The sequence below is a fragment of the Engystomops pustulosus genome, chromosome 1 (assembly GCF_040894005.1).
Source record: "Engystomops pustulosus chromosome 1, aEngPut4.maternal, whole genome shotgun sequence".
Taxonomy (NCBI): domain Eukaryota; kingdom Metazoa; phylum Chordata; class Amphibia; order Anura; family Leptodactylidae; genus Engystomops; species Engystomops pustulosus.
The window spans coordinates 52,565,945-52,590,100 of record NC_092411.1 but is presented as its reverse complement, the minus strand read 5'-3'; the positions used below and the strand labels follow the sequence as shown (position 1 = coordinate 52,590,100).

At 39.9% G+C, this 24,156-nt stretch overlaps 1 protein-coding gene across 1 annotated transcript in view; it reads right to left on the bottom strand.

Moving 5' to 3' along the window:
- MAN2A1 (mannosidase alpha class 2A member 1) overlaps positions 1–24,156 on the bottom strand; it is a 68,409-nt gene that overhangs the window by 30,080 nt on the left and 14,173 nt on the right. Inside the window, exons 3-6 of the mRNA XM_072140497.1 lie at positions 20,908–21,052; positions 7,027–7,198; positions 2,881–3,008; positions 1,690–1,863 (exon numbers count right to left, since the gene is read on the bottom strand). Of these exons, the coding sequence (XP_071996598.1) occupies positions 1,690–1,863; positions 2,881–3,008; positions 7,027–7,198; positions 20,908–21,052 (619 nt within the window). The remainder of the gene's footprint in view (positions 1–1,689; positions 1,864–2,880; positions 3,009–7,026; positions 7,199–20,907; positions 21,053–24,156) is intronic.

Genomic DNA, 24,156 nt, shown 5'->3' with positions numbered 1-24,156 from the left:
TGTTGGATCTGGGGTTCCAACCATAGATTTTGGAGTATTAAATTTATCTTTCCAAGAAACCACTTGAGAAATGTATGTACACTAGTAAAAATGGCGTTAAACAATATAAATTTCTACCTCAATAATAAAAGGCACTACCGATTTGTCTGGAGTAACCAATTTGGGCTACAACAGATATGACCTCTGCATAAATCCTCCAATTTTCCACAGGTCTGTTTGTTGGCTAAAAGCCTTCCAAAGTTCTGAACAACTAATTATCTTCAACGTAGATCAATAGAATAGAATATTAAAAACAGATTTATCTACTTTGTGTACTTTAGAAATCTGCAACCTGACTGTTCATTAAAGCCTGTAGATTGGAGGAGCTAAATGTCTCTATTAGACATCTAGCGGTAACATCACTCGTATTTATCAACTTTCAACTGTGCTTTCTTCTAATTAAGGATTTTACAGTAATCCATTAGGAAAGGCCGGTTTTACCGCATATCATGCTCTCCAGTGATGAACATTCCAGAAAATACTGCCAAAATGTCATTCCTGAAATACTGTCCAAAGGATTTAACGTTCACAAACATACCGTATATACTTGAGTATAAGCCGACCTGAGTATAAGCCGAGACCCCTAATTTTACCATCAAAAACTGGGAAAACCTATTGACTCGAGTATAAGCCGACGGTGGGAAATGCATTAATCACAGGCCAGCCCCCAGTATTAAAAGAAAATAATAAACTTATATACTCACCCCCCCTGTTCTTCCCTGGACGGCACCTAGTATGACGCGCCGCTGCTGACGTCATACTAGGCGCCGCCTGGAGGAAAAACATGGCGGCAGCCGGCACAGAGTTAGTGAAGACAGAAGAGGACCCACGCGGACATTGGGGGAGCAGCGCTGCAGGTCGGGGCCACCGGAGGGTGTGTATATAAGTTTATTATTTTTTAAAGATTTTTTATGACTGTATGACTCATTTTTTGTGCTGAAAAACTCTGCTTCTACACGAGTATATACGGTAACTGAGAAATAAGAAGTAAAAGAAAGGAACTATTGTCTTCTCTTAAATTCTGTACCTGCTTTGGACAAGAGAACATCTGAAAAAGTGCCCAGTTACATCAGTCATAGTTGTTGACTCTTATTCTGTACGCCCGTATACAACATAACAATCACTAGACTGCATGCACAACAAGATTTTTTTTACTATATTTTTTTTTTTGCATGAAAAGCAACTTAGAAAATGAAATAGCCTTGGTGCACGTTTAAATTTTGTTGTGCAACTTTTATTGTTGCATTTTTTTGGGTCATATGTAGTTTTATCTTTTAAAGATATCCGCATATGTCCATATGCACAAACAGGAATCCAAACTTTGAAAATAACTGGTGATATCCAATAACGTGGGCATATCCAGCTCTGATATTATGTGTTGAGGCAAGACCAAAAGGTTAAATCACCAGGGACAGAGTAAACATTTGAAAATCAGTATCGGAAGATTAATGAGATCAATCATTACTTTTTTTAAATTAAATATGTACTCTTTATGTAAACATTTTCCCCTTTTGACAACAACTTTAGCTTTAAAAGAATTTTAGATTAATTTAGTCCTTGTCGATTTTAATGTGTGTTGAAAAATAGCATTAAAATATGTATTTTGTACGCATCATTAGGTCAAAGCAGAATGCAAGATCCTCCACTTACCCCAGTTTTGTCTCCAAAAGAATTCCAATGTCTTTTTTGATGCAAAATGTTTCTTTATTGAATAGTGAATTCGCTGAATGAGCATGTTCGAGAGCCCCGAACGTTTCAGGATGTATGCCATAGTTGGAGAATGCCCAAAAGGATCCACTGCCCATCCAGCTTTTGGCTTTACACCTAGAATCATTAAAAAGTTCATAGTAAGCACACGTGGCACAAACAGTATTGTAGTGTCAGTTTTGATATTTATACAAACATTTTGTGCATTTTAAGACAACAAAAAGCAAACATTAAAACTTGGGTAAACATATACCGTAGTTAAAACCAACTGAATGTAGATGTATTTCTATGTTGTTCACAAGTAGAGATGAGGAAACTCAAACTTTATGTTCGGCTCTGGGGTTTGGGTGCACGTGTGACCCAGACATATTGCCTACTAGCTATGGATGTGATTGGTAGGGGTATGTAACCCCCATCCAATCACAGTCATGGCTAGTAGATAGGGGCGTCAATTTGCCAGGTTGGCTTCTCAACCTCAAATGCGGCAATATGTCTGGGTAAGCGGGACACACCTGGGCCCTGGACCCAACACTTGAAAAGCAATTCTTTACCCACAAGTTCTGTGAAAATGGAGCGGCATCTGTAATGTATGCCCCTCCTGCCTTGAGAACTGCAAGTAATCTTTACTACTACTTATAAAATCTCAATAATTGTTGAAACCAAGTCCCATACATTTCTTGATCCTAACTTTCCTAAGCATACAATTTGGTGCAAAATTTGCAGGACTCATCACTGTAAAACATTTCCTCTCATTACCACTTATGCTTAGCAAAAAAGGAATACACTTGAAAAAGCTGTATTTCTCAAAAAAGATTCCATTTTGTTGAATAGCACTAGTCCAAGAAAAAAAATAGCCCATGCAGTGAACATCACAAGAAACAGATTCTCCGCCCCCTAGTAGTAAATTAGCTGATATTATGGTATATTTCTGAGAAGTAGGCGAAAATTGCTACTTTCAGCTGTATAGCACATTTTTAGACATCTTGAAATATACAAGCTACTAAAGCCTCGTGCCCATAGATAACCAAACAGAAATAAGATATTCAAAACAGAAACAGCTGATTTTTTTTTTATGGTTTTAAGCACTGCATTCTTTTTTTTTTTTTAAATAACCACTTTAAGACATTATCTCACCAAGATTTTTTTCCAGCCATTGGTGTCCTTCAATTAGCTGGTCAATTAGAGAAAAATAGTGAGGGGAAGCTTCATCAGCCATAACCCATCCACCCGTAACAATCTCCAACTGTTGCTGATCAATCAACCTGTTAATTAGATAAAAATAATTAGATAAAATAACAATCTTAACATAAATGACAGCATGAAGTATACAGCAGAAAAGTCTATAATACTTTTTAGCTTTATTTTCTTGTTTGTAACCAGAACAATACCTGCTTATGCAAATCCTGGAGAAGAGACCCCCAAGCTTTTGTTAATCAAACAGTTTTTCCCCCCAGAGAGCGGTTGGGGTGCCAAAAAATGTAAGTTGACACACCTATTCTGTAACAGCCTTAGAAAGTAATGTCCCCCTTTTCCTGCAGTCTGCCCCATTAAAAGAACTCATTTCCTGCAGCTTCTATTGCCCCCATTCCATTGCTCCCTTCCCTGCAGGAAGTCCCCCTTATACTGCCTTCCTTCCTGAAGAGCCCCTTTATAATGCCTCCTTTCCTGTAGCAACCCCTGTGCTTATAAAGGTTTCATGTTTCCTGAAGCAACCTCCAACCTCATTTCCATTTTGCTTTAATAAAAAAAAAAAAAAAAAAAAAAAAAAAAAAAAAAAAAGTTACAATCCAATAATGACCTTTTCAGTTCCCTCATAGCAGTCCTTCATTCTCTCAAACCAGCAAGCCCAATGAGCTGACATCATCATGCCTGCCGGCTTCAGACCTGTGCAAAACAGCACAGCAGAGAAGAGATGAGGACTGCTGCGGGGGAAGTAGTGAGTAAAGGATTTTTTTTCTAAATATTTTTTAAACACAGTTAGCCCAGAGTCAGAAACACAAACGCCTTTTTCCAAAAGCAGTATTCTATCGAACGCTAGGCAAACTTTTCTTACAACAACAACAACTTCTGACTGGTGTTATACAAGGTTTGGGGAATTGTTCCTAGTTTTCAGAACACCCCAAAGCCCTATGAGCACCTCAAGATAAAACATTTAGTTTGGTATCGACAGAGATCATTTTATTAAGTGAGAAATAAAGCAGAAATACTTTTCTGTGGCAGAAAATATAGGACATACTGTAGCTGAACTAGAAGGGTGACCAAGATAATGAGAAGTATGGGTGGATTAAAGTACAAAGACCGTTTACAACACTTAGGTTTAGTTTGTTAAAACAAAGTAAAATCAGACTGCATGGATATAAGAATTAACAATACAGAGGGTAATATCCATACCTACTCTTGTAACAAATACAAGGATCAGACAGTAGGTGTTCTCCTTAAGGAGACATTGCCAATTAAGGCCACCTTAAAGGCGTGTGGAGACAAAGCCATATATGCTCCACTAGGGGATTCTGGGAAGAATGCAAATATGTTTTCCAAGGTGTTAAATGGAAAACAATACCTCCTTTTGCTACCTTGAAAGGCAGACCCCTTAACATCAAATATGACCTACAAGAAGTCTAAAACATGATGTGGGATTAAGCCAAACAAGTATATCTATTCCATAAGGAAAAGCCTCCCAACTGTAGACAGCACTGTTTCGAACTGGTTGGGTCTCCTCAGTACAGCGTAGGGAACTGATTTGGCTATGTGAGAGGCTAATGACTCACATAGCCAAATTAGTTTCCTACGCTGTACTGAAGAGATCCAACCAGGTCGAAACAGTGCTGTCTACAGTTGGGAGTCTGTTCCTTATGGAATAGATATACTGGTTTGGCTTAATCCCATGTTTTAGACTTCGAGTAGGTCATACTTGATGTTAGGGGCGCTGCCTTTCATGGTAGCAAAATGAGGTATTGTTTTCCATTTAACACCTTGGAAAACTTATTTGCATTCTTCCCAACAAATACAAGGAAGCATTCTAGGAGAAAAGAAGGTTTTACCATTGTCAGAGACGGAAATTTTTACTGTAAGAGCGGTGAGACTACATACATCTCACCCTAGACTCAAAAAGAGCTAGAAGACATTAAGGAAAAAATTCATTTCACCTGGTAAATTCAGATTTTTCTATTAATGGTGGCAAAAAAAAAACTTACATATCCCTCTCTACTTATTTATGGATTGGGTTGGGTCCCTTTCCCCAACAGGACACTAGAGAAACTAAGAACAACTCTGTCCTTGGATAGGATTAAAAATTATATAAACCATTTACCAACTTGGCTTCTATTGAGCATTTTATCTGCAAAGTCTTCTTTTAGCCTTCCGAAATGCTGCAGCACAAAAAAAAATTAATGGCCCTGATAAAAATGTTGAAGAAAGAGTAAATGCTCACGCCACTGTTTAATTTAATTAAATCCCATAGGCATTGTTAGTACTGTTTATTTTTACGCCAATAAGTGCCTACCATAGGTCTGAAAAATAATTAACTTAAAATAAATATTTGGGTTTTTATTGGGTCATCCACTGTTACAATTCATTAACTTGTTTGGCACAGGAAAAATGTTCTCTTTTTCTGCATCTACTGTGAGCAATTAGAAAGGCAGAAAATCTGGGACAGTCACCCAGATGACTAAATAAATCCGGCAATTATCTTGTCAATTGTTTCCAGCAGAAATTTGTTATCAAAATTACAGGTCAGCTTAGTAACCCTGCGAAATGCAGCATAAGCAGCTCCACTCTTGAATTAACTGAATAACTGAAAATTGGGTATTGACTTCTGACAAGTCTTGACAGTTTTAACTTATTTTACAAACTTAATGCAATTATTTTAATGCTAAATTATCTAAAATTACAGAATAGAAAACTATAGTTTCCAAATCATGTTTTTAAAAGATTATGGATAAAACAATTACCATAATTCTACTTGTTCTTTTTGATGTCCACAATTGGGATTTTTATTTTAATATCTCAATTTACTGTCTATAGACATGACTACAGACCACACCACCGCCGAGGGTTTGGCCTCAGGTGGCATTTGTAGTTCTTTTACAAATGCAACACAAATGCCGGGGATGGGTCCCAAGCCCATTCCATTGAAATGCATTTGATCAATAACCAGCATTTAAATGCAAAACACTGTGTTGGTTACAGATCGCATGCTTTTAAAACACCGGGTTCAAGTTATCAAACGCATATGTCATCGGGACAAACCCCACCCCCGGGTGTTTGCATGGGGTCTGTAAATGCTATATAAATGCCACATGATGTCCACATCCTAAACACTGCCGCCACCTTATTTCTGGGAACAGGGGAAATTAGTCAACTAACAATGGGAGGAGCTAGTGTACACTGGGGAGGTGCTTCTTCTAGTCACCTATGCATTTAAACCTAACTGATTACAATTGGGAATGGGGGTGGAGATTTCTAAGTGTGAGAGCTGAACTGTTATAGTTGCCCATAGCAACCAATCAGAGCCCAGCCTTTTCACAAAGCTGTTTATAAGATAAAAGCTCCGATCGGGTCTCATGGGGCAACTAGAACAACTCTGCTCTCAGACACTGATAAAGCTCCCACATGTGATTTGCTTTGTTTACATGCAAAACATGTGACGTTTGTTCTTTAGGTGTACAATCACACGCAGTATGCCCGCTGTGTGCTGGAGAGGAGGTGGCCCCTCCTCCCTCCATAGGAAATAGCGGCACATGGCCGCACATCCGCCGAAAGATAGAGCATGCTCTATCTTTTTGCGGTGTGCGGCCCGGATCGGTGCCACACATGTATGGCACCGGATCCCCGCCTTGCCGCTATTGCCCTCTAAGGGGATGTACATGCGGCAGCAAATTTGCGGCTGCATGTACAGCCCTGCAGACTGCAGTGTGAATGAGCCCTTAGGTGTAACCACATATGTGATCAGGGGAAACTCATCCCCATGTGCTTGAATTCCATTTCTTAATGCAATGCATAAACAACGTGTGAACATGGTCTTATATTTCACTTATACATTAAAAAAAACAGTCCACCAAGCTGCCATTTGCGAATAAATCATTATAAATGAGATCTTCAGGTATTAAAACAATGTCATAATGAGAGAAGGAAGCAGTTCACTGCCAGCTGCCTTCCCGTCTTCAAGTTCAATACCACATTCAGATGTACAGATCACATTTCAGCCAGTTATCTTACAGAGAGTCTTCATTTTATTCAGGAAATGATGTGTAACAGAGAATGGCTTGTTATTACACTTACTTCTTGACTGCGTCTCTCTTCTGGCTATCAATTCCATCCCACCATTTGGAAAAGTAGGAGATCTCAGACCATATAAATTTTCTCTGCTTATCTTCTTGCAATTTTACAACCATGTTATTAAGAATGTGCTGGGTCTGGTCTCTGAAATAGTCATCAAAGGTTTTCAGCCAACCTACAAGACAGATATGAAGAACAGTCAGGAACTTGAAGGTTAAAAGTTTTCTCCTCATGATCCAGCAACTGAGCTCTGAAACAGGTCGATAATAGATGGCAAATTAGAGGAGTAAAACAGCAAAAAGATAGAGGGGACTAAAAAGTCTGAGCAAAGGATAAGGTGAAGTAGATCACTATTTTTAGAGTTATTATATTATGGTAACAAAATATTATGAATATTAAATTGCTTCACGACTGCTATACGGCTACATGCGCCTTGTGTATAGGCGCATATAGCCTAAGGTAAAACTGTTCTAGCTTCCCAAGGAAACCAATCAGAGCTCAGCTTTCCTTTTATTAACAGTTGTGGGAAAGTGAAAGCCAAGTATGGGATGGCTGCCATTGGCAGCTAGAACAGTTCTAGTTCTCAGAAACTAATGATAAATTTATGCCAGTGTGTGCATAGACGTCATGACACTGTCCCAAACGGCTATATCATCCGAAGCATGGCACCTAGAAAGACATTTATGGTGTAATATTAGAGAGAAGATATAGCTGTTTGAAAAGTAGCCCCAACTCAGCCAAAATGGAGATGGATCTGCAGGGAGACAGAGCTGACCATTTGTAGAATTACATGCACCCTCTGCAAATACAGTTGAATCTGGGGAAGGATGTTTGAGTGATGCCGCACACATTTTTAACATACTTTGATAAAAGTGTATTCAATTGATTCAAATTAATACCAACTGAAAAAATTCATAGGAAAAGTTACAAAATACACTTTTCCCAAAATTTGTCATTTGCCTGGCAATTCTATAAAAAAAAACCCCAAAAAAACCCATGCAATTAATAAAACTATCCTTTAAAGTTAAAGTCTCAGATGTCATGAATGTAGAAATAACATTTAAAGAGGAGCATAGCACAAATTGACCTGGACATTCAGGTACCAATGACCATTGGTCATGAAATAGTTAATTAATGGTAGAAAAATATACATAAAGTACCTTTTACATAGTTAAAATCTAATTTATAGCTAATCTTGCATATAGTCAATCATTACGAGCAAACTACATAAAATAGTAACGTCTTGTTGCACACAACACCTTTAGAAATGTTCAAACAACTGGTAAAAGAAAACTGATAAAATGCAAATCAAATGGGTTTAAACGTTTTCAGCCTTGACCCAAATTCAGCTTTTGTACAACTCTAATTTGTGTTTTCTGTTATTTCCTTCATCTCTTGAGAGTTTCTCAAGAAACCCCCTACATGTTCTCAGTTTCTATGAAGCCAGAAATAGAAACTGACAGTATTTTATGTTTTCATCACGTTTCTCTGTGGGGTTATTCTCTTTAGTTTGGTTTATTGAGATGACTAAGCCTGGCAGCAGTATGGAATATGTAACTTGCTGTTCTAGAACAGGATACACAAGTTTTGTGGCGATCAGCTGTGGTCCTTTCCCATAATTTGCAACCACAGGACATACAAACAATAAAGTACATTTCTTGCTTTTAGGTACATTAAACTGTTAAAAGGAATTATCCATTTAAAACAACAACAAAAAAAAACTTCACAAATAAGCTACCACTTTGCAGTTTCTTGTCCTGTGGGTTTGTTGTCTTAGCAGTCAATCAATCAATAATGGTAAAGATGATCGGCTGCAGCCGATGTTTGGGGTCAGGGACATGAAGCCCCTGCGTCGGGACATGAAGCCCCTGCGTCGGGACATGAAGCCCCTGCGTCGGGACATGAAGCCCCTGCGTCGGGACATGAAGCCCCTGCGTCGGGACATGAAGCCCCTGCGTCGGGACATGAAGCCCCTGCGTCGGGACATGAAGCCCCTGCGTCGGGACATGAAGCCCCTGCGTCGGGACATGAAGCCCCTGCGTCGGGACATGAAGCCCCTGCGTCGGGACATGAAGCCCCTGCGTCGGGACATGAAGCCCCTGCGTCAGGACGTCATCATTGAACCAGTTACTGCAGAGCAATCGGAGACCTTGCAGCATTGGCAACAGGTTAGTGGGGAAGGGCAATAAGAAGAGATTTTACCAAAGTTCACCATTCTGTACAGGAAACATATGTGCTGTACATATACTAGCTAACCCAAGGCTATTTATACTGGTGGCTTAGTGGATGTGAGATATTAGGTGAAAACAAAAAACAAACAAATAAAAATCCTCCTCCTACCTTCATCCGGTCCTGCATTTTCTGGAGGACATCATGGGTAACACAGGCAGTTTTTGTTCTGCAATCATCACTATAAATTTAGTGTTAAAGGGGCTACATTGCTAACTGCACTTTGTTCTTAGAATTGGTGGGAGTCTCAGAGGTTGGGTTCTGTCATATGTGTCATCACAAGATGAAATGGGGATTTTGAAACTTTTTATGTGCAGAAGTAATTAGTGACCAAAAAAAGATAGAATTAAGTATTAAAGTGTTGATGGGTGTAATTTCTTTATCTAGCGCACACAGAGCTTGCCAGGTCACTACCTGTCCCCATGGGGCTCACAATCTAATCAACCTACCAGTATGTTTTGGAGTGTGGGAGGAAAACAGAGGAAACCCATGCAAACATGGAGAAAACATACAAGGACCCCAGCACTGCAAAGCCACCGTGCCGTCCATCAATCTCCCCATCATCTAGCTCTTATAAAGTCCTCCCATATTACAGTGTTTTAGAGTGTTTTACCATAATAAAGGGAGCCTCTTACTGACCGGTCATAAAATAGTTTTATTTTTGCCCAGGGTCCCATTTTATCCAAAACCGGCCCTGTGTGTCCCAAACATCGTGAAGTCAATAAATTCTTGTAGTTTTGCATGAGCCTTTTGTTCGATTTTTTGCAGCAGACTAACAAAAGACTCATGCAAAACTACAAGGCCAAGAGACCAGAAAGATGGATCCAAGTCTTGTGGCTCCAGTCCTTTATCAGCTCTGTGCAAAATTACATTTAGTATTATATTGTATGACAATTACAAAGCAGATGCCGAATTTAAGATAGACATTTAAAGACATGAGAGAATAGAGAACATATTCAGCGCAGCGCTTTCAGCTTGATTATGCTATTGTGTTAGTGTAATAAAACCTAATTTACGCTTACATTTCCGTATATTACCCTGGTTGAGAAGATTTAACAGCCACAAGTTCTGCTCATTCCCAGTGCTTCCTTTTTTACGAGAATCACTGAATGTAAGGATTTTATTTTTGTATCTTCAGGGTTGTATAGTTTTAGTTAAACATCACTGAGCAGTTTCTTATCTTATTTCATTGTTGAAAGGCAAATTAATTGTCACAAAACACTGGATTCAATACAACTATCCCTAAACGCGCAATTACATTTTCAGACTTTACAAGACACCAAAAATGTTTACATATTGTAGCACGCGCCGACGTTGTGCAACACTTAGTTTTCTCCCTTTTCTTAAGGGTGGCCTAATTATTGGGACAGAGGTCTTTAGTATTTACACTCAATACACCTGCAGAAGCTGGTACAAGTGGCTCCTCTACTTTTTTAGTGCACAGCATCACCTTCCGTTTGCAAATAATTTCATAAAAAGAGATTTTTTTTTACGATTAAGCACAAAGAAAATCTGTTTTTTACTTCTTCATATTAAAAGGGGCACATGGCATCTCCATAGCAAACAAGCATTTTGAGTGTTGGAAATGCTGAATGATGGAGTGGCAACATGCGAAACGCCTTGCGGGAGAACCCCGATTTGGATCATTTGCTGGATCGTGGAAACACTTTTTATGGTTGATAGTGATTGTTCAGGAGCTCCAACATCTGTCACCACAGACTACAAACTAAATTCTATGTTGTGTAGAGCTGTGCCCACACATGCCACCCATATCTTGGTTTATATTTTTCTTATGTACCAAAACTTGTTTCACTTTAGAAATATGCTAATTAGATGTAAGTGCTTTAGGCTTCCTGCTACACTTCCACCACTCAGCACCTTCTTTCATGCTTGCCCTTTAATCATGTCCCTCGTGTCTAACGAGATATGGAACTGGAGCCGAAACACGGCTGAAGCATCACGCTTTGAATCGGCCCTTAGAACAAAAACCATGAAAAAAGCCTCTACAGTTAATGGGAATCTACCATTTGCTTTCATGCATTATGGAAACATACCTTTAGAATGCTGTAGCTGCACGGATGCAGAAATGTATCTAGTTTAATCCCTGAACTTCGTACTTTTGCTGAAATAACCATTATAAAATTATGATAATGAGGCTGTCGTTTCTGTGGCTGCCCCAGCACACTCTTTACCCCAGTTATGCACTGCTCCAGCCTTGTCCTGCTGAGAATACATAATCACTGTGTTGTCCGTGGAAGGCAGAAGTAATCAATATGCACCATCCCCCATCTGCTGTGCATCATCCAACTCTGGTTGATTGGTCTTGTCTGGACACTTCAGGCAGCTCCTATGTATGTGGAAGTAATGTGTTTATGTACAGAAGCTGGCCTGCACTCAACTTTCCCAAGGTCCTGAATTATATCATTGTTTTTTTGAGCAAAAGCACCCATTAAACAAGATATGTTTCTGTATCAGCATCGCTACAGCATTCTCAAGGTATGTTTGGTTCACAATGCATAAAAACAAATGGAAGATTTCCTTTAACAGTCACTACTGGCGTTTGGGGACAATCAAAAACCAACTAAATCTCAACATTTAAGGAATCTTCCCAAATAAAGAGTAACTATTAGTTTTAAAAACTCTGACAATTATAAAGACACTTACACACATAGGAAGGGACATTAAAATTGGTTCAGCTTGACTGGTAAGATTTTACATTCTCCAGTATTTTTTTTTAACATAGTAAGTTAACATATTATATCAGCAAAGTAGCTGCCTTTTGTAGCTTTTTATACTAGACAAATTCTTGTGTGGCCACAAAGATTATTTCCTACAAAGTACGAGCTAAAAGGGGGGGGGGGACAATATGGAATTATCAGACTGTAGAGAAGCACAGAACACGGGTCAATCATGTCTCATTACATTCTGCCGTTCAGAGACATTAGATACTTGTCTGGATGGTTCAGAGACTGTCTAATGTTTGTGTGTTTAGATTCCATTTCCTTGTTTCTTTCAAGATGAAATGACGTTAGATGTGCTGCCACCAGACACTTTCAGTCTCCTATAAATAGAAAACTATAACATTCTTTTACCAACATTGGGATCAAATCTATACCCTCCTACAACAACAGTAGCCCACAAATGCAAGTACCATACATCCCTTATATTTCAGAAATATTTTTTTATGTCTTTACATGGGAAAAACCCTACAGATGTGATACAAGGTAAAGTTGTCATTGTACAGCTTGTATAACAGTGTAAATGTGGTGTGCCTTCAAAATAACTCAACTCACAACCATTAATGTTTAATTCAGAGCCATAAAAAGTGAAAACACCAAATTAAGCATGATTTGTTAACATTTGTTATCCATGGCCTCTTTCTTCTAAAAGCCACTTTTAAAATTATACTAATGAGCCAGAAGCTCTCTGTAGGGCATTACCAGAGCTCCTCTATGTTACAGCTTCACAGTCTGTTCCACCATGCTGGCACGCTGAGGGGAAGTGCTGAGTGAGCATGGGCGAGGATGTGACAGCCTGTGAAGCCAAAGCTCAGAGGCCATGGATACCAAATATAAGAAGGATTACCACAGCCACGGTGTCTGGATCTGAATAAGTGTCCCTGGATTATCATAATGGTAGATTTACCTTATATACTTAAGTATATGCCAAGTTTTTCAGCACAAAAAACATAACTCGGCTTATACTCGAGTCTATTAAAAAACCCCTGTGCACTCACCTTCCGACGCCTTCCTGGCAGGTCCTCTACTAGTCATCGATGTTCCGGCTGCCTCTCTCAGTACGGCCAGTGCTCTAGTCGTGACGTCAGTGGCTCGCCAACATTCTAGTTTGTGCTGAGAGAGGAAGGCGGAGGAGCATCAATGGCTAGAAGAGGACCTGTCGGGGTGAAAGGAAGGGCGTCGGAAGGAGAGTATACTTTTTCTCTTATAGGCTGGGCATTCCTTCATGAGGGGCTGTATACTGGAGGGGCAGTGGCTGCAGGCTACATACAGGAGGAGGCTGGGACCAATGCATCTCACCCTCGGCTTATACTCGAGTCAATTGTTTTTTCCAGTTTGTGTTAAAATTAGGTAACTTATACTCGAGTATATAAGGTACATAAAATAAAACCACTTTCAGCTGCAGAGGAAGCAACAAATATCAAGAATTTGCGGTTTGAGAATAGTTTTACAGAACAAAAGCATAAATCCAACATTCAGAAAAGACATTCTCTTACCACACATTTCTCATCTTAGTTGCACTTCGATTTCTTAAACCTGAGAAAATCAGCAACCCCGCTGAAAGGGAGTCCCACAAACTTAAAGAAAATGATTTACATAAACTAGAAAGCTAGACTGTAGAAGACTTAAAAGGGTTTTGTGGTCATTTTAAGTTCTCTTTTATGCACTAAACAGGGGATAACCAAATCCATTGATCAGACACTAACCTGATCATGAAGGACCCCTTTTCCCTCTTGTAAATGGACTGGCCTGCTGCTCCACTCATTCTCTGTGCAACAGCTGGTGGTAGTCACTAGATGGCAGTCACCATTCTAATAACTGATACTAGGGTGCTGTCAGGTTATAGCATTGGCTAACAACTACTACTGGGGTTAAAAACAACCTTAAAAAAGTAAATGACACAATGGGTCGAGCTGCAACCCACCAAACTAGACCAAGAAACATGATAAACAAAATAGTACAATAGAGATCAATGCATACAAATATTCCCACGTTATCCAGCTAAAGGTATAAAAATATGTATAGAACGATATCAAATTCCTATACTAAATTTGAGTAGGGATTAATAATAGCAAGGTGTATATTCTGATCCAAAATTATTATGATCAGAGATGAGCAGACCCCATTGTTTGTGCTCAGGTTCATGCTGTGCTACCTGGACACATCATAGCCAGGGCTAAAAGTGGCAATTTGCCGAATTGGCTGTCCGTCAAAATCACAGCCGAACCCAAGTGCTAAGGTCAGATTCGCTTATCTCCAATTAGGATTCAAAATACATAAACAGCAGCAAAGGGTGGTGCAGAGTGACAATATGTCTCCATATAACTCTCACTGGCACCTGAGGAACCCATTGTGCATGAAGAAATGGGTAGATTTGATATGGTTATATGCATTTCCGTTTAGAAGGATAAGTTAAGAACACTTGCATGCATTGGTCTGTATTGTACTGATATAATATATATTATATATACACACACAGTGGGTATGGAAAGTATAAAGACCCCTTTAAATTTTTCACTCCGTTTCATTGCAGCCAATTGGAAAGATCAAAAAAGTTTGTTGCTTACTAATGTACACTCTGCTCCCCATCTTGACAGAAAAAAAAAAGCAGAAATGCTTTTGAGCTAATACAGCCATGAGTCTTCTTGGGAATGATGCAACAAGTTTTTCACACCTGGATTTAGGGATCCTCTGCCTCTTCCTTGCAGATCCTGTCCTGTTCCCTCAGGTTGGATGGGGAACATTGGTGGAGGCCATTTTCAAGTCTCTCCTTAGATGCTCAATTGGGTTTAGCTCAGGGCTCTGGATGAGCCAGTCAGGAATGGTCACATAGGGGGTCATTTACTAAGGGCCCGATTTGAGTTTTCCCCACGTGTTACCCGAATATTTTCGATTTGCGGCAATTTCCCCCGAATTGCCCCGGGATTTTGACGCACGCGATCAGATTGTGGCGCATCGGCATGCACGCGACGGAAACTGGGGGGCCGTGGCCGAACGAAAACCCGACGGATTTGGAAAAACCGCCACATTTAAAAAAAAAAAGATGTGTCGCGAAAATTGCACTTACCTTCACTCGGCCCGGCTCTATGTATTCCAGTGCGTTCCGATGCTCTTCAGCGACATTTGGTGGACGGCGGAGGAACTACCTTAATAAATCCCGGCCGGACCCGAATCCAGCGCAGAGAACGCACTGCTGGATCGCGAATGGACCGGGTAATTAAATCTGCCCTATAGTTGTTCTGAAGCCCCTGCTTATTTTAGCTGTGTGCTTAGTGTCATTGACTTGTTGGAAGGTGAACCTTCAGCCCAGTCCGAGGTCAAGGGCACTCTGGAAGATGTTTTAATACAGGATCTCTCTGTACTTGGCTGTACATTCATCTTTTCTTCAATTGCAACCAGACATCCTTTCTCTGTTCCCATAACATGCTGCTGCCACCACCATGTTTTACTGTTGGGATTGTATTTGGCAGGTGATGAGCAGCGCCTGGTTTTCTCCAAACATACCGCTTAGAATTAACACCAAAAAGTTCCATCTTTGTCTCAGCAGACCAGAGAATCTTATTTCGCATAGTCTGGGAGTCCTTCATGTGTTTTTTTTTTTCCCCCACACTGTATACGGCTTTCATATGTCTTGCACCAAGGAGAGGTTTCTGTTGGCACACTCTGCAATATAACCCCGACTGGTAGTGGGCTGCAGTGATAGTTGACTTTGTGGAACTTTCTCCCATCACTGGTCAGCTACAGTGATCCTCGGGTTCTTCTTTACCTCTCTGACCAAGGCTCTTCTCCCACGTTTGCTGCCAGGTCAAGGAAGAGTTGTGGTCATCCCAAACTCCTTCCATATAAGGATTATGCAGGCCACGGTTCTTCTTGGACTGAAACCATGTAGGCTTGCCCGATTGTGAGAATTGTTTTTTTTAAACGGATTGGCCCCGGCAAAATGCATGGCATTGGCATGTTGCCCATACTTTTCCTTTGATTTGCTTCAATTTAGGCTTTTCCCAATAAGCAGTCTTTAAGCTGGTTTACACAAGCAAATTTGTTCAGACACATTCGTTCCATGGGTCTGAGAGATTTACTGTCCTGAATATAGAAGCAGGTAGAGGATCACAGTGCCCCCCCGCCAATACAAAAATGTCCACCAGTGCCCCCCCCCGCCAATACAAAAATGTCCACCAGTGCCCCCCCGCCAATACAAAAATGTCCACCAGTGCCCCCCCGCCAATACAAAAATGTCCACCAGTGCCCCCTCGATACAAAAATGTCCACCAGTCCCCCCCCCTCCCCGATACAAAAATGTCCACCAGTGCCCCCAGCCAATACAAAAATGTCCACCAGTCCCCCCCCTCCCCGATACAAAAATATCCACCAGTGGGCCCCCCTTATATGAGTATAAACGGAGTGCTGATTTTTCAGCACAAATATCGCTGAAATGCTGAAAAAATTCAGCTTATACTCGAGTATACAAGGTAAGTAGTTGAGCTTTGATCTACACTACAGAGCAGGCAAAGCTGATTACCATATATTGAGAGTGGAAAACGCAACTCTTCACTTCTATGGATAAATCAGAGACACTTAAGGCACTGCAACTGTGGTAATCATCTTATATTTGTTATCCATGGCCGCCTCCTTTCTAATATCAACTTTTAAACCTATGCTGATGAGCCAAAAAGGCTCCTGTGGGTGTTACCAGAGCCCTTCTGTTCCGCAGTTTCACAGGCTCTTACACTGTGCAAGGAGCACTTCCCACTGTGTGCTGGAACTTCATGTGCTGCAGTGAGATTACATCAGGCAGAGGGAGGGGGAGGTGCTGAGCAGGAGCAGAGGGAGGGGGCAGTGTAAGAGCTTGCGCCCAGGGCACTGCCTCAGTAGCTTTTCAGGCTCATTAGCATTAAGTTGATGTTAGAATGTAGGAGGCCATAGATAACAAATATAAGAAGATTACCACAGTATATCACAGGTATCTATGAGTAAGTGTCCCTTGGTTTATTAGGATTTATTTAGATGGTAGATGCAAGTTTTTTCCCTACACCAGCACCTACTGTTGACATGGTAATACATTGCCTGCATGTGTGACCAGGAATCTAATGAACAGAATTACGTCTTTTCTGTACTCAAGAAATAATCCTTCTGAAAAGGAATTTCTACGATTTGATTCAATTGCATCTACTTTAAGACAGAGAGTGTATACTGTATATAAATTATGCATGCAAATGACTTTGATCACTGTGAGCCGTTGGTGCTGAAATGAATCAGTACTGAACCCAACGGAAATTAATCTCTCCCTGAAACATTCATGAGAATTAGTCGACTCATAACACAACAAAATAATGTTCATTTCTTACAAAAATGAACTGTCTGAAAATATGCAGTAACAATGCCAACAAAGCAAGCGTTCCTCATAGCAGAGCCGAGTGCCACCACTTCTCCTCACTTCTTTATAACTTCTCAGACTCCTAAATCACCTGAGGCTGTGGAGATCAAGCCATCACAGCCAATAATTAAAGGGCTTGTCCACTTTCAGTAAATAATTGGTTATATGAAAAGTATATTGAAAAATTGTATCAATTCCTCAGGATTTTCTAGATCTCTGCTTGCTGACCTTCTATAGAAAGTTTTATAGAAATGTTTACTTCCAGTGGACACAGGTGCGTGGCTCATTATATCACAGAGTAATCAGAGCCGTGTGTTATGACGACTCGTGCACCTGCATGTCCATCACAGAGCAAGGACAGATTTCTGTCCACTGGAAGTAAACATAGGAGTATTTTATAGCAGGACAGTAAGCAGAGATCTTGAAAACGGTGAGAAATTGATACAGAAAGTTAAATGGAATATTGTAAAACTTTCTTACAGAAACAAAATTAATTATTTACTGAAAGTGGACAACCCCTTTAACCCTATTAGCAAAAGCCAAAAAAATCAAAAGGACTAAAGGCCAAATCCACCACAGTATAAGGATGTAGTAGACTATATGTTTGGCTATGAAAAATGACAACTAGACCAAAAACAAGTGGACACATGATATGTTAATACTGAAATTAATAAATAACCTACAATCGCTATAGAAAACCAGGCAAAATCCAAAGGGTGCTGCCACACGTCCCGTTCTAAAGCGCTTGTTTTCAGTCTGTATAAAAAGGCACGCGTTTTTGAATGTTTACCATGCGATTGACTTGTTTGAACCCGTTTAGCTTCATTTCTAGAAGTGTAGGCAGCTGAGAAACAGATTAAAACCGGCCAAACGCACGGTAAGCTTACAAAAACTCATCAGTTTAAAAAACGGTCCGAGAAAACGACGTTTGACAGCACCCAAAGAGTTCTAGTAAAACAAATAGCAATCTGCTATATGCTGAGCAGCAGATAAGGACAAGAATCAGTTGCGGCACAGGATGTACCCCTCCCAGAAAGAGACCAGGCGTAAAAAGATAGAGGCAGAACATCCTGTAAGGGTTCACCTCATCTCCAGGTCACAATATGCAGTTATTTGGTACTGTTCTTTCTTTTTTACAAATGTGTAGCATCTAAGGGCACATTCACATGGCCGTCTGCGGGGACATACATGCGGCCGCAAATTTGCGGCCGCATGTACGTCCCCATAGACGGCAATAGCGGCGCGGCACAGATGCGGTGCCACGCATGTGTGGCACCGATCCGGCCCGCACACCGCAAAAAGATAGAGCATGCTCTATCTTTTGGCGTGTGTGCGGCCGTGCGCCCCTATTCTCTATGGAGGGAGGAGGGGCTGCCTCCTCCTCCTCTCCAGCACACGGCGGTATGTGTGAGTGTACCCTAAGCTTGTGTAGGTCGTGTAGTTTAACTTTCTCCTTTATTGCATATGAATTAACTAAAAATGCTCTAGACTATAAATCAATTAGTGTAGGTATTGCAGGACTCAGCAAGATGTGACACTACAACTACCATCATGCCCTGAAAGCCACATGCTTAAAAGGGAAGAGGTCAGCAGTTTTGAGCATACAAAGCTGCAGACAATGTTAAAGGGGTTGTCCACACAGGTGCAGGGCTTGCTATAAACACACAGCTGTGAGTGCAGTGTGACCATTATTTACCTGCTGTGGATAAAGATTTCTATTGAATGACAGCAAGCATATATCTAGAAAACTGTGAGGAATTTATACAAAAAGTACAGGCAGTCCCCTACTTAAGAGCATCCGACTTACATACAAGCCCTAGTTACAAACGGACCTCTGGATGCTGGTAATTTACTGTACTTTAGCCTTCGGCTACAATAAACTGCTATAACAGTTATCAAAAGTGTCTGCATCGAAGCTATATTGCTACTGTATACAGTACCGATTTACATACAAATTCAACTTAAGAACAAACCTACAGAACCTATCTTGTACGTAACCCGGGGACGGTCTGTATATAAGAATTTAGAATAACATTTCATTAAACAAACAATAACAATTATTTGGTAAAAGTTGACAACCCCTCTAAACTAAGTTCACACATGCATTTTACAGATTCTGTGAAACATTCTGCTATGAATAGCAGGAAAACCAGCACTTTATTCCTCCATTAATAATACATGGATAACAGAAGAGAAAAGAAAGGCTAAACTATTAAAGTCTCTTCACTTTTCGTTTTAGTTTCCGCTAAGCCCTCCTTAACAGAGTGTAATGGAGAGAGCATTGTGTGAAATGGGCTTTAGGTAGCTGAGGAGCTGTGTACCTTTGCGTGTGTGTTATTAGTAGCAGCAGGACTGTGAAAAATGCCTTTATATTCAAGGATTGCAGCTCCCCCAGGTACAGTTGTGTGTGAGGTCTCTTCACAGCCCCTCCACTGAGTAACTCTTGTTTCTGCGACAGGAGGAAGGAAGGGCCGAGAAGAAGAACATAGAAGAGAACAGGAGAATGCTCAGAATCCAGCTACAATCCTGGAATATAAATACATTTTTTTTTACAGTCTCACACACAAATGTGGTTACAAAGATCTAACACTGTATGTAGCTTCAAAATTATTGACAGGTTACATTTTAATTGTAAAGACATGGAGTATTAATATTCGTGGCTACAGATTTCGAACCAAAATTAGAAAACTGGATTTCTTCATCTTACGACATTTTCTAGCTCAACGATACATGTGTAATGGGTAATGTGTCTAAAATTACTGTCTGTATATAAAATTATCTACAAGCTATACTTCAATTATAAAAGCACCGCTACACTTCAAAGTGTACAATACATTTTGTTCCTGCAAGCATTTCTCTATACTTTACATCATTTATGAGCATTATACATATTCAATCAATACAAAAGTGTCTATAAGGACACACGTATTGTAATTTTATTTTAATCATCTTCTAGATAATACAAGAGTACATATGAATCAGACCAAATTCTATTTCATGGTTCATAGGCTCAGATATTACCAGAACGCTAAAGCCAGGAAGTTATCTGCATTTCCCTGGAGAGCGAGTTTTTATTATTTAGAAGGTAGTTACTAGCACTTATGGTTAAGGTAATGTCATTTCTGCTGAAAAAGGGTCTTAAAAGAACATTAAAAAAAATTAAAAAAAAAAAAAAAAAAAAAAATCAGCTACCGATCAACATTTGGATCTTCTCATACACATGTGGCCAAGCAGTTCATGTGTCCCATGTTGAAGAAAGACACTGTAAAAATTAGTCTAGCAGTAGCTTAAATTCCTAAAAACATCACAGGACTGAAATCCAACTCCGAGGAGAGTTCAGGCAGCCCCATATTTAGTGCCAGAACAGAAGAGGACAAGCAAATCCCAAAATAAGAGAGGGAACATGAAGTGGCGATAGCTTCCACTTCTTCACCCAATCTTCAGGCAAAATTGTTAAACCAGATATGTACGAGAACAGTAAGAGAACCTGTAACCCATTGTTGGCCATACTGTTAATCCAATAACAAAGCAGACATGCCTTACCTGGATCATTGTGAGAGTGAGGCACAAGGAAAACCTGAAGAATTTCATTATCCCACTCATGTTCATCGTAGGTTATGTCAAATCCTTGTTTCCATACACCACCATCAGGGTTATCAAAGGGAAGAATGTCATACACATCCAGCATCTAAAACAAATATAACAAAAAAAAATTCATGAGAAAAAAAAAAAAAAAAAAGAAGGATAGGGTCTAAATATGGACAACCGGTGTGTTATTTTTATACTCCCTCCCCTTTAGGTCCATATTGAGAAAAAAAAAAAATGGAGAACGATTTTAGGCAAGCCATGATTATTTTACTACAGGCCACGTACGGGTGAATGTATACAGAGCAATACAACTTCCAATAAAACACACATAATGGCTACAAAATAATTCTTAATAATATAGAGCAGTGTTGCTCAATACATAGTGCCAAATAATTGTGCCACCCAGTTTCCATGCTCAAGTGTTTATTTTATGTTGCTATCTTGCCACAGACTCAGGCACTGCCCCAACATGAAAAAATGTGCAATACGTAAAGATACACTGTAAGCTTCCTTGACATCCATCTACTGTAAACCATTCAATGATGAATATTGACATATATTGGCAGAGCTTTGGTCTTCCAGCTTTGTGTGCCATATAATACTAGCAGTGGGGGCTAGTAAGAGAACAAGGGCAATGAGAGCATTGGGCGTTAGGCCACTTATTAATATTATATCTGTAGGGGTCCAAGACAGTATAAAATAATACCTAGCCCAGGCAATACATTTATAGAGTTTGTCCTTTCATCTACACTACATGTGATTTACACCAGCAAGTAAATTTACACTGAGAATTGACTCAACTGATGCCAACAGTTGTAAACCCTGTATGTGACCTCGCACAATACTGTGTCACAAGAACTACATGGCTTCATTTATGCCAAGATCCACAGCTTAGCAAGTACTGAAATGTATAGAAAGGGTCATCTGGGCACAGGTTTCAAGTACTGCAGCGTTGCACTTCTGAAACAAATGCAAAAAAAAAAAAAAAAAAAAAACATTCCCTGCCAGGATTCTCTGTGAATTCTAACTCGCTGCTGGTTTATATTTGTTCTTGTTTGTTTTCACTGGCACTTTTATAAGAGGTGTATATGTGACAGGCATAGTTCCTAGAGTCATCAGTTACCTTGCTAAGAAAGAAAATTCTACTGTACCTCGAAAAACCCAGTTTTTCGGATGATTGTTATTTGTTAGGGGGGGAACTGAATATTTATCTGCAGCTCATATTAAACAGCTTTACTTCCCTGCATTCACACATTCAGTTTTACGTGTCAAAACCAGGTGTGTATTGAAAAAGAGGAGGAACAGCTTCTTTCAATATATACTTATCCATTATGATCCACACCTCAGCCAAACATTGACTATTCTCAGTCATTTTTATTTGACTGGATGCGATTTTTTTTTAATTGCCAAAATGGGCAATTTTCAGCATAAAAGAGGGAATAAATCAGGATTGAAGAATCAGCATTGTGAGTGGCAGGAGTTTCTCCTTCTCTGTTTAAGATGTTGGTACCCCCTTTACACAAGGTGCCTTTACCACCTTAATAATAATCATCAAGTGATTCAGTGCTCCTGCCCTCGCATCTGATGTGGGCAGACTCTCTGTGATTCTTTACCTCAGTGCGCTGCTGGCTAGTGGTGCAAAATGGTTCCCTTTATGGTAAATGGTTCCCTTTATGCACAGTAACCACATTCTTTAGGACTTAAAGGAGAACAATATGATATTTATGTTGCTTCCTTACTCTTACAATTTACATAAAAGTATTGAAGTAGCATATTAAATACCACAATACTAGACACCAACACTAGAAAAACAAGGGGATTTTCCAGGATCACAGTACCGATTGTTTTTCTTAGCATGGGCCATGAATATTAAATCAGGTAGGTTTCAGTGGGTTTCCCCCAGTGTGCAGCTATTTGTCGGTAAAAACTGTGCTGGGTATCCCTCCAATTGCAATATTTAAGGCCTACAGAATACCCAATATTGCCATTATGACTTCAAACAGCTGGTCAGTGGTGGTCGTGAGCCAGCACACTTCTTATCTCATATTGATGGCATATTGATTTGTATACAAAAGTAACAAAGTTTAACTAAAATGTTGCAACACAGCGCAGTAATGCTCCATGCAACACAGGCCAAAGCACATGGCTTACTGGTGAAGGGAGGGACTGAGCGCTCTGCATCCCTCCAGTCTCCGTAAGGACCTGCTCCACCTTTCACAGTGCGGCAACTGGCTCGGTCAAGGAGCGGTGAGAAATTTTTGCTAGTCACAAAATCCCCTTTAAAGGGAAACTTTCCCAATTGAGGGAAACCGCTCCTCTATATTCACGCCCAGGGGAAGAATGCCTAGTTACAGTGCACATGGAATCGAAAGATACAAAATAACATATCTTCATTTCTTTAAAAGCCATTTTTAACAAAAAAATAACTGTTTGGCAGTGTATGTACTATACTCTGTCCAGAATGGGGGGGGGGGGGTCCTAAAATGGGTGTCCTAATGACAGGTTCCCTGTAAGCTAGAATTAACCATAAGGACTCCTCATTAGAAAAAGTTAAAATCATATTTCTTTATCAAATAAAATATTTGCCCTTAAACAGGTAAAGATATTTTCTACAATTAATCATTTTCTCATAGAAATGAATCCTCTGAATATTTATACCCCCACAGGAGATGTCTGGCAGACTGCTATTAAATGTATATTCTTAGAGTTATAGTGGGGTATTATTATATTGTAACTTTTATTGATATGTAAATAAAAATAACACCCTAGACAATAGTGTACAATTATCCTGCCAGGCAAAAGTGCGAGCACTGGAATTATTTACTCCCGATATATCAGGATAGACTAGGAAAACTGTATATTTGTGGGGCACATAATGCTTTATATTGTATAAAACACTTCAAACGCCTCACGGGACACATGCTAATCTTCATAGTATGCTGTGACTTCAGGTGGAAAGGGGGGGGGGGGGGCACAGGAAGGACATGTCCCCGATTTTTTATGACATAAGGTAGATCTATGAATAAGTCATATAGGTATGGAAAACCTTCTACACATGTCTGGTAGCTGACATGGATAAACTGGTGCTGCAGTTAACAGCCCCTTTTTTAGCAAATAATTGATATGCTTTGTGTAAGGAAAAAAAGTTACAGTTTCCCAATGTTCTTTCTGTATATTCTGTTCTGTTGTCCAAGATCTCTTCTT